Consider the following 12,321-nt stretch of genomic DNA (forward strand, 5'->3'; position numbering starts at 1 on the left):
AATAAGGAGCTCCTGGAATTTTATTGCATAAGGGTTTGACATGGTCAGATAGGGGCTTTAGAAAAATCAATTTGACAACTGAGAATGGAGAATGGCCAGAGGTGGGGAGAGATTTGAGGCAACAGAAACCAACTAGCAGGCTATTGCATTAGTCCAGGCTTGAGCTGATGAAGGTTTGCATCAGGTTGGAGGAGGTGTCAGAGGAAAGAAAGGGACATATACGAGAGATACTACAAAGATAAAATCAAAAGGACTTGGCAAAAGATTAGATATAGGACGTATGGGAGCATAAAGAGTTGAGGATGCTAGCTAGATTTTGAGCATGGGTGACTGGGATGATGATGTTCTCAGCCATAATAGTGAAGTGTTACGAGTGGAGCAGGAGAGGGGGCGAGAGGCAAAAAGTAATGAGTTCAGTTTTGGATGTGTTGAGTTTAAGATGTTCACTGGCCATCCAGTTCAAGATATCTAATAGTCATTTGGAGATGTGATATACTGGAGGTCAATAGAGAGGTTAGGGCTGGATAAATAGCATCATCTGACACCATAGAGATGATGAGATCACCAAACAAAATAGTATCGAAGGAAAAAAGAAGAGGTCCCCGGACAGAGTTTTGTGGGTCATCCATGATTAGAAGGTGTGACCTGGATGAAGATCCAGCCAAGGAAATTGAGAAAGAATTGTCAGAACAGAAGGAGGAGAACCCAGCTAAATCAGTGTTTTGGCAACCTGAAGAGAAGAGAATATCAGGAGGAGAGAGTAATTGATAGTGTCAAAGACAGCCGAGAGGTTAAAAAAAAAATAAAGACTGAGAAAAGGCTAAATTAAACTTAAATTAACTTTGCCAATTGATTTGGCAATTAAGAGATCATTAGTAACTTTGAAGAGAGAATTTTCAATTAAATGAATGAGGTCAGAAGCCTGACTGCAAAGGGTTAAGAGAATGGGAGGACAGGAAGTAGACACACCTATTGTATATGGTCTTCTTAAGGAGTATAGCCACAAAAATGAGGTTAGTTATATGATGATAGATGTACATGTTATCTCCTCCTTACCATGTAAGCTCCTCGAGGGAAAGGACTATTTTATTTTGTTCTTATTTCACCAGTACTTTTATATATAGCATAGAACCTGACGGTATACTTGTTGATTGATTACTCACTAATAATACAGTATTAATAAGTAAAATACTTTTCTTTCTTCAAGCTTCTACTGACAATGAAGAACTTCTACAATTTCCACTGGAACTTTGCACAGATTCACTTGCTTCTCACACTTTTTCACCAGCTAAAGGTTGGTTAAGAAAAATAAAAGTAAAACATGTTTCAGTTCTACTTGCTTCCTTATTCTAGATGAATAAATAATTTTGAGGTTAGAGTATAGTCATCAGTTCTTATGTTTGGTGTCTTTTTTTTCAGATTCTTAAAAGCAAAAAAAAATTGCCTTGCATTCAGATTTCTTAAGTATTTGTATTATAGACTATGAATCTAATTTGTAATAATCTACTCCATACCACAGATATAGTTGCCATATTTCTTTAGATAATTGGATTCTCTAGTATAACTCTCATGTAGAACTTCCTCTCCTTTGACATTTTTTCCTGTAAAAATTATATTCTGAATATTCAGAGAAAGCAAAATTATTGTTTACTTTATTGCACCTATATAGCATGTATAATGGTACGGGAATGTGTGCAGGTGGGAAAAGAATGATCAGTTTTTTCCTGGTAACTGACTTTTGCATATCTTGGCTATTAAATTTAATAGCATTAGTATTATGCAGGTAAGCTCTTCCAAGTACAAAATGATTATGCCTTTGTAACTGGTAACTTCACTTTTGCCTATCAATTCTTGGAAAGAAATGGAAAGTGGATCTTCCATCTCCTTTCTGCTATTACTGTGATTTAAAAAAATAATAATACATTCAAAGAATTAATAAGTGGCTCATTTCCTAACATATACTCAGGAGAAATGAGGAAAATAGTGCTATGATGATGATCTGGGTTCTTTCAGGGATAAATTTAGGGCTGTTTTGTATAGTAGTTGGATCCATATTCTGATTTTCTTCATTTATAATAACTACAGAAATTCCTTTTGTCTCTTTGCTATTTTTTTTTTTTTTGTTTTTGCTTTTTGGTGAGGCAATCAGGGTTAAGTCACTTGCAGAGTTTAGTAAGTTTTAAGTATCTGAGGCCATTTGAACTCAGGTCCTCCTGACTCCAAGGCCAGAGCTCTATTCACTGTGCCCCCTAGCTGCCCCCTCTTTGCTATTTATTTTAGCTGATATTTATGTCATATATAATATGGTAGTACATTTCAATTTTTAAAAATAATCAGAAGATTTTTCTATGTAATTTACTAGGTCTTGTTTCATATTTTGAAAGTTTAAGAATCAGATGCTTTTCTTATGTGAGCTAACTAAAATTTATATCTTTGGCCTAATTTCCTTTTCTTTCTTTTTTTTTTTTTTAAAGTGAGGGATTTAAACCTGTGATTTTATCAGTGTAGGGAATTCCTGGTGTGGGAACTCTCTTCACTGATAAAGATTTTCAATTCATCTGTAATATATACATGCACACACATATATATTTATATGTATTATGTCATAAAAATTGCCTAGGGCACTGAGGTTAAATGACTTTTCCATGATCTCTTTGCCAGTATGTATCAGAGGCAGGATTCAAAACTTAAGTCCTCCTGACTCCTTCGGGCCCCCTATCCATTAACTACTCTGCCTGTCTTTTTCTTCATCATCTCTTGAATTTTCAGTTTAAGACTCCCTGTAATATTATCATGCCTCTGTTTCCCTTGAAGACATATAAAAGAAAAATCAAATTCTGGTTAGAGCCAGAATCCAAATTATGTGTGTTTATATATGTAATATATATATATGTGCACACATATATAAATACTTGAGTTATGACAATAAGTAGAACTGTCAAGAAATCCCCGTGTGAAATTCAAGGATCTTTATAGAACATTGGCTTGTTTCCAAACCACTTCCCTTTACTTCCAGTGAACTACATTTATATATAATTAATAGTGAACTGCCTGTCTTTATTTCCCCCTCTCTTCTTCCCTTTCCTTCTTTTCTTTCTCCCTTCCATCTTAACTCCTTGTTCTCCTCTCCTTTCTTCCCTTCCTCTCTCTATTGTAATTTTAGCAGCATCCCAGTATACTTAGTTTTTTGTCATTTAAACTGAGCTTTAAATAGAGGGAGCTACGTGAAGCAGTTGGTGGAGCACTGGAGTTGGAGTCTGGAAGACCTGACTTGCCTTAGACACTTGATAGCTATGTGACTCTTTGCAGTTTTTTGTAAATTCTGGGCTGTATTGCATGCATATTTATTTTGGTATTACTCCCTTCAGAAATAGGTGGAATAGAAGTCTTGACAAATACTTTTTTAAAAAATCTTCTTAAATTGTGGAAACTTTCTGGACAACATGATTTTGAAACAATCTTTAAAGAAAAGGACTATTGGGATTATTATTTTTTTAATGGAAGTATTAGGAGAGAATGAGATAACAGATGAGAGGTAATGATCAGGAAGGGGAAGTTAAGAATATGGGCATTGCTAATTAAGAGACTTCAAATTACCCACTATAGATGAGAAGTAAAATTTAGGCTGTTAATTTTTAAACATAATTAAGGGTTTAGTTTTTATTTTCTTATCCAAAATACAGCTATTTGAATAGGAAAATTTTTGCCCCCTGTTTATTGAAGGGGAGTACAGTTTCACATAGCCATAGGGAATTAATCATGACATTCTTTATCATCATATCAGTACTTTTACCTTTTGATTTGTAGATGTCTTCCATGGTCTTTTTGATTTATTGAAGATTAATCTGTCATATCAAGGCAAAGATTATTAGTTTGTACTAACTAACTATGCAAAGGGATCATAGGCCTGAATTGTTTTTCCTTAATTAGTTTTTTTCCTTTTTAATTCTTTGATGAAAAGGATGGACAGGCATTGACAAGTCATTTAATCAGTAAGCATTTATTAAGTGCCAACTATGTGTGGGCACTTTACTAGGTACAGTGACAAAAGTGAAATAGAATCCACCCTTGAGGAACTTAATGGAGATACGTATATACATATATAATTGTGTATGTTTTGTATTTTGTGTGGACATTTCTATACACTTTGTATAGACATCTATGTACATATACAGATACATATATGCATGTATATAGATGTTCATACAAAATATGTACAAAACAAGATATTTTGAGGGTCTAGGGGAGGCACTGTTAGTTGGGGTTAGATCATGAAATGCTTCACATAGAAGGTGGCATTTGAACTGAATTTTAAGGGTAACTAAGGATTCTAAGAAGTAGAGGTGAAGAGGTATACATTACAAGCATGGGAAACAACTAGCGCAAAGGCATGAAGATGGGAGCTAGAGTGCTGTGAGTGACAGACAGACAGAAAGACGGCTACTAGTCATATCCTCCACTGGGGAGTATATGAATGAACAATATGTAATAAATCTGGAAAGGTAGCTTGTAAAAGTCTTTGTATTTGATCTTAGAGGTCATAGGGATTTTTACTGGTCATTGGAATTTTATTGAGTAGTAAGGGAGTGATGTAGTCATATCTGAATTTCAGGAAAATCACTTTGGCAGCTCTGTTGAAGATGAAATGGTGTGGGGAAAAAAGGCTATTCAAATTATCCAACTGAGAGGAAATGAGGGCCTAAACTATAGTAGTGTCTATTTGAGTGAAGAGAAGAAGACTGAAGGGAGACATTTAGTAGAAGTAGAAATGACAAGATTATCATTAAAAAAGAAGGAATGAGGAGATTAGAGTTATGCCAAGGTTGCAAACCTGGGTGATTCGAAAGATATTAATCAATGAAATCATAGATCTGTTTCAGTATTGAGTTATCTTTGATGTTATTTCTTGTTTTCTTTCTTAAGATCTCAAAATACTTCAGTATATTTCGCATTTCTTTGTTGTTAGATGTAAGTTTGCTAGTTGCTATGATTTTTTAGTAATTAAATGATGAAAATTGCAACTTGAATTACTTTTTAAAGGATTCTGTCAAATGTGGGACATCCACATTCTCTCATAAGTACTTTGAGGAACATAGATTGGTTAATTGGTTGTCAGAATTATTTATGTCTTTATGACTATTGGACTACTTATCCCTGATACCTTAGTAAAAGATGGTTCAGAATCATTAAAAATATATTGTTATATATCACTAGGATCGTAGCTTCAGAGCTAGAAGGCACCTCAATAGTCATCTAGTCCAGAAGTGTTAAACTCAGGACAAAACTCCTAAATATAGTCAAACCAGATTAAAATTAAATAAGAAATGTTTAACAAAGTAAATAAAAATATAGTGCAACTAGATAATGTTAATTTGTGGTTTTCTAAGTCAACTGCTTTTGGGGGGATCTGTTTCTATTTGAGTTCGACACCACTGATGTAGATTATAATCCTTCCTCTTAGAGATGAGAAAACTGAATCCTAGGGAGATTAAGTGATTTGCCCAAAGTCATACAGATAAGTAGTTTCAGAGGTGGGCTTTTTATCTAGTTCCCTTTGACTATAGAACCAGTAGCTTTTTCCAATAGTTAATGATATTTTTCCTAGGCTAAAAGTCAAAATTAATAAAACTTATTATTCAGCTTGTACACAACAGCTTAACAAGTTTTTTCATATATATTATTTATATGTTATTTACAAATCTAATCCATGAGAGATCTGTTGACTCAACTTAAGACTTTAAGGGCTTGATCAGTTTTCACCTGTATTGAATTCAGTGATCCTAGGCAAATGTGTACTGATCCCATACTACTTTGATCTCATTTAAGTCATTGGCCAACTGATTGCTTCATGATATATACAGTTTTAAATTAAGAATATTAATAGTTTTGCTATATCAGAGTTGAACTAGGTCAGCTCTTTTTTTTTTAATTTTTTTCATTTTTTAATAGCATGTTTTTTTTTTCCAATTAGATGTAAAAATAATTTTTGGCATTTATTTCTTATGAAGTTTTGAGTTTTAAATTTTCTCCTTCCCTTCCCCCCCTCCTCCCTAAGACTGTAGGCAATTTGATATAGGTCATATAAGTGCAATTGATGTAAAATATGTACATACTAGTCATGTTGTGAAAGAAGAAACAGAAAAAAAGAAAAAAAAACACACGCAAGAGTGAAAATAGTACGCTTCGATCTGCATTCAGATTCCATCAGTTCTTTCTCTGGCTGTGCTTAGAGGTTTCCATCAGAATCTTTTGTAATTGTTTTGTTTCATTGTATTGTTGAGAAGAGCTAAGTCAATCATAGTTGATCATTGCACAATGTTGCTGTTACTACGTACAGTGCAGTGTTCTCCTGGTTCTGCTCACTTCACTTTTTTTTTTTTTGGTTAGGCAGTGGGGTTAAGTGACTTGCCCAGGGTCACACAGCTAGTAAGTGTTATGTGTCTGAGGCCGGATTTGAACTCAGGTCCTTCTGAATCCAGGGCCGGTGCTCTATCCACTGCGCCACCTAGCTGCCCCATCACTTCACTTTTTTAAAATGCAGACTACGAAGTTAGCTTTAACCTTTTCGTGCTAATTAATGGGTTCTGAGTCTTTACAAGTTTAAGTGAATTTTTATCCTGGCTAGCTATGTATATAAACAATCCACAGCCTACTTCCACTTGCTACTTTTTCTTCTTCTTTAATGTTACTGCCAAGGACAACAATTATGAAAGAGATTGGAGATTCACAGACAAGTCTAAAAGAAGGCAGATCTGTGCAGAAGGAAAGATAAAGAGAGGAAGAAATAAAGAAATGAATTTGAGAGGGTAATGGATGAGGGGAAGAGACATGAAGATGGTATTGAGTCTAATGAGCCTCAATCAAATCTTTATTTAAATCAGATTCCTAACCATTTTTGTGTTTTGATGTTTTGGCAATTTGGTGAAGCCTGTGGACCCATTCTCAGAATATTATTTTTAATGCATAAAATAATAGAAATACAACTATACTGAGCTACAATCATCAAGATATTTTTTTAAAAAGTTCACAGACCCCAGGTTAAGAACTCCTAACTAGAGGGATAGAAAATAAAGCACAGAGAGATAAAAATGTAGGAGAGGGAGAGACAGGGATAACTTAAGGGAAGGAAAAAAAATAAGTAAGAGAAGGGCAGAGACAGAATAGGAAGAAAAAATTGGATGATAAGCCAAAAGCTGAGACAGAGAAAATAAAAAGAAAAAAAGAAAACGAAAGGAGACAGAGGTGAAAGCCATTGAGATACACAGGGCATTATATGTGTCAAATAAAGGAGCTAAAATAGTCACTTTGAAATACATTGATTATGGTAGTCACAGTTATAGTAGGTATTTACAGAATTAAAGAATGTTGGAGCTAGAAGGGAATTTAGATCATTTTAGTCAAACCGTTCATTTTATAGAAAAGGAAACTAAGGTCTAGAGATGTAAAATGATGTGCTTAAGGAAGGGTACATCACTAGTAGATGAAAGAGCTGTTATCTTCCAATTCAGGTCTTCTAACTCCAAATTCAGCTCTCAGTAAATTAGATTTATTTTTCTTTTATCAGTTATGCATATTTAACCTAACCTATCTAATTTTGCTTCTACTTACTAGTTTAGAAATACAGCTATTACTGTAATGCCAAAAAGACCTAATCATTTATCTGTTAAATTATCAGCATATTTATTGAGAACCTATATATGTATATACATATATATGTTATATGTAATTTAAATGTATAGCTTATTAAACACAGAAGCTTACCATTTAAATCAAGAAATTCTGTATTGATAGAAAAACTAAGAAACAAAGGGAATCTCAAATTGTATCCTGATAATTGATATTATCCATTGTTTGTTTAAATAGAGGGATAGAATATGAATTATAAAACCTTGGGTCTGGGTATAATTGATTTGTTAAAAAGCCTGTTATAATATACAGAAAGCAAGAGTTTTAGTGATTTCCATTTAAGTAGCAGGTTCTCAGTTAGGCTAGTACTGAAATGGATCTGTGACTTCATCAATGTGTTCCCACAAGCATTGTGGCAGGCATCCCATGCATATTTGCCCATCATGTTGGACTGTTGACTATATCCTCCTACATATTGACCAAAGGATATCAAATCTTTGTTGTATTATTCAAAAGAAAGGTAATTTTTCATTACTAATGTATAAAAGATATTATTCATTAAATTTTCATTGCTTTAAAATTTGAATTAGCCAAAAAACCAGTGGAACAAAGTAGTACCAAAATAGTTTAATCATGGGATAGGATAACTAGCATTTGTATAGCACTTTATGGTTTGAAAAACTTTTTATGGTCATTATCTTATTTGATCCTCACAAAATTCATTGAAGTAGGTGCTATTATTATCCTCATTTTATAGCTGGGGAAGTTGAGGTTTCTGAGAAGTTATGCGACCTGTCCATAGCTGGCAAGTAATTGAAGCAAGATTTGAACCTGTCTTCTTGGTTCTTAGTCCAGTACTCTCTTATACCACACTGAACCTCGGAAACTATTAATTTAGGAAAATCTTGAAGTCTCAAACTCAGAAGCATTGAAGCACGTGTTTTGTTTTGTTTTGTTTTTTAATTGAAGAAACCACAGTTTTTTGCCAAATTTTACCATTTGTTGATTCTAATTATTTTCACTCCCTCTAAGTTATTCATAGTCTGAGTAAGTTGGTGCTTCAGCCACAGGAAGATAAAAAGTTGAGCGTATTGGTAAAACAGAAGTTCTGTTGGCCTCATTAATGTTGTTGGGAATCTGACTTTGGGAATCAGAGATTTCTTAATATTGTCGTCTATATCCCTGTTGTAGACTTCAGCCCTCAGTCCACCTTATCACACTTGTTCTCTTCATAAGCATCAGCCATTATCATCATCCATTTTACTCAATGAATTGCTCATCCAATTGCATTTCATAATCTATACATTATGGATTCTTGATTCCTTTTTTCCCCTTGTAAATTGTCAATCATTCTATGAATGGCATCAATTTTCATTTAAGCCCAGCATTCTAGAAGTGTCCAGCATGTCATCATCTGTTGTTTTTTAAAGGAGGGTTTGGAAAACTTCACCAACCATTTCTTTTTCTTTGATTTGAACTTTGCACAGGGCATTTTTCATTACATTGGTAAATACCTATGGTGAACACACGTATTCCTGTTTTATGACTCATTTTTAATAATAATCAGAGAATTATCAAACAGTTATCTCTGTAATTACTTCTATCAAAGGATATAATTTTTAACATACTCGTAAAACATTTTGTTTGATGTAAGGCTATACTCTGTTCTAGCAAATCAAATCCTTTTTTTTTTTTTAAAATCAGCCATCAAATATAGTAAGATACTACATTTTCTGTACACCTTGGTCAGCTTGTGGATAGTTACCTGTAAAATTAACCTACCTCAGGGTTATTGTGAGGATCAAATGATGTAATATCCACAATGCTTTGCTATATAAGTGCTAACTATTATTATTACAAAAGCCTGCCTGTTCCTGTCTCACATGTTCACTCTAGATATGTGCATAAAATATTCTCATTAAGATTTTTTAAAGATGAGTGAAGGAGATGTATGGGCTTTGCCTTGGTGTCTTCTCATTTGTCCCCTTCCCCTTTTTTACAATCCAGCCCTGTGAGGTCTTCCATCTTTTTTGAAATATCTTGAAAATCATTCCTTAATACCTTTGAAATTGCATTGGTTGCAGGACCTTTTTCCTCTATATGTATTTAGTCAAGTTCATCTGTTTTTCGTGACTTTTATCTGCTTGAATACAGTTTCCATCTCCATTTCCATTTCTTTTTACTGAACATTAGTTTCAATATTTAGGTGTTGTAGTTCAAATGTTATTCAGTGTTATTGAGAATAAATAATAGATCACTATAGAAATGCTGCTAGATCTGCTCCATTTCATATTTGTTTGTTGTCCTCCTGCCAGTTTCATCTATAAATGCTCTTAGGATGATCTTTAGAAAAACTCTTATCTTTAAAGCTAACTATCTCTTTGTCCTTTTCTCTTTCTCTGTTCCTCCCCCCATTTCCCTCTGCCCTTCTCTCCCTGTCCCTCTCCCTTCTCTCTCTTCTATTCTCCCTTTGTCTTCTTTTATTTTCTCTTTGTCTGTCTTTCCATATCCTTTTCTGTCTCTGTCTCTCTCCATCTTTGTTTTTCACTCCTTTTCCTTCTTACATTCTCTCTCTCCCTGTCTTTTGTTTTATTGCCTGAGATGGAAGGGCAGGTAGAAAGGAGTTCAGCATCATGGGTTTATTTGAGCTATGCCAGCAGCTGAATTACAATCCAGTATGGTATTTGTTTACCTCCATTTCTCTCATAATAGTATAAAGCCTAGGGGAAATGAAGAGAGAGAATATAGTTATTTAGATTAATTAGAACTCTTTTCTCAGATGATGCTGACTTGACAGTATGTTTTCCTTGCCCCTATCACTCTCATGTATAAATGGAGATAACTCAAAACAGAGAAATGTAACCTGGCAAATAAGTTCTAATGCTAGGCTTCTAATGAAACAATTGTTCCTAGAAAATGCAAATTTTGATTTCTTAATACTGAATTGATTACCTAGTTCAATTCTGAAATGCTATAGTTTGAATAAATCATTTCTACCTTGAATTTTTCCCTCCTCTCTTGAGTGAATTCTTTGCAACATGCTTTTTCAGTTTTTTCCTATAGCATTCTCATTTTTAAAAAAGCCTCTGTATCAAATAAAAGACTTTTTTTTTTAGTTAGGCAGTGGGGTTAAGTGACTTGCCCAGAGTCACACAGCTAGTAAGTATTATGTGTCTGAGGCCGGATTTGAAGTCAGGTATTCCTGAATCCAGGGCTGGTGCTCTGTCCACTGTGCCATCTAGCTGCCCCAATAAAAGTCATTTTAGTCAAACTTTGTTTTTTGAATATGTTTGTCTTTGAAGACAGGAACCAGATTTTTCTACTCATTGCAGTAGTAATAAGTTACTACTCATTAAGTAACTATGTAAATTGTAAATCATTTATAATTTCTGATAGCTGGGAAATTCTAGTTATATATGAAAAAAATTTCCTAGACAATACAAAATATGTCTGAGTGAGGATTTAGCCTCTTGTAATACTGGCCTTATGTATTCAGTGGGAAAAATTGAAAGGCCATTGAGTACTCTTCTCTAGGAGTACCCAGTGATGATGCTTTCTTTTAAAAAAAGAAAAAATCTTATCCAGAAATGCTGTTTTCATTGTTGTTGGAGCATAAAAAAGGTTGAATCATTTAATTAAGAATGATCCTTCAATAATCATCAGTTTAAGCAGAGTAAACTGCCCAGTGGATTTTTACTGGTCCCTGACTGCCCTTCAAAAAATATTTTGAGGTTTTTATTGTTGTGTTAGACCTAGTCAGTCATTTATTAAGTCACCATATGTGTCAGACACTGCTAAGTGCCAAGAATACAAATACAAAGGGTTGGGGAGAGAGGGAGGAGGAGGAAGAGGGGGAGAGAGGGGGAGAGAGAGAGAGAGAGAGAGAGAGAGAGAGAGAGAGTGTGTGTGAGTGTGAGTGTGAGTGTGAGAGTTTACATTCTAACCAGAAATACAAGAAGCTGAAAGGGGTGGAGTAGGGAGGGCTGAGGTACCTGACACAGCTGTGGGCATTATTGTTTTTCTAGTTTATAATGTAAACTTTTGCTAGTTTGGTTGGGATGGCATTGAATAAGTAAATTAATTGAAGTAGTAATGTCATTTTTATTGTATTGACCTGACTTACTCATGAGTAATTAATTTTTCTTCAGTTATTAGGTTTGTCTTTATTTGTTTAAAGAATGTTTTGTAGTTATGTTCATATAGTCACTGTATGTCTTTATAGGTAGACTCTCAAGTACTTTATATGTTCTGAAATAATTTTAAATGGAATCTCTTTTTTTCTTGTTCTTCCTGGTCTTTTGCTGATAGCACTTCAACTTTGCTGAAGTTATTAAATATTTCAATTTTTTATTTGAATCTCTAAGGTTCTCTATCATATGCAAAAGGCCATCATTTTGTTTCTTCTTTGCCTATGCTTAGTCCCTTAATTATTTTCTTATTGCTTTAGCTAGCATTTCCAACACTATATCAAATAGAAGTGTTGACTTTGACCTTATTGGAAAGGACTCTCGTTTATCTACAGTTGGAATATAAGATGTAAATAATAATCTAGTCCATTTATCTGTGGAGACACTACTTATTATTTCCCTTGGTAGTATTATTAGAAAGGGATGCTGATGCTAAAGTTCTGGGTTAGACCAGGATGGACCAGATTAGGTACAGTGTAGGCATTTTCTAGACACACACACACACACA

The 12,321-nt window shown here is 34.1% G+C and overlaps 1 protein-coding gene across 3 annotated transcripts in view; it reads left to right on the forward strand.

Annotated features, from left to right (window-relative positions):
* Window positions 1-12,321, forward strand: part of C2CD5 (C2 calcium dependent domain containing 5) — a 128,979-nt gene that overhangs the window by 96,437 nt on the left and 20,221 nt on the right. For all 3 annotated transcript variants that reach the window (XM_027838755.1, XM_027838753.1, XM_027838754.1), the window contains exon 21: window positions 1,208-1,294. In XM_027838755.1, the coding sequence (XP_027694556.1) occupies window positions 1,208-1,294 (87 nt within the window). The remainder of the gene's footprint in view (window positions 1-1,207; window positions 1,295-12,321) is intronic.

Source organism: Vombatus ursinus, unplaced genomic scaffold, assembly GCF_900497805.2.
Source record: "Vombatus ursinus unplaced genomic scaffold, bare-nosed wombat genome assembly UNPS02014830.1, whole genome shotgun sequence".
NCBI classification, from domain to species: domain Eukaryota; kingdom Metazoa; phylum Chordata; class Mammalia; order Diprotodontia; family Vombatidae; genus Vombatus; species Vombatus ursinus.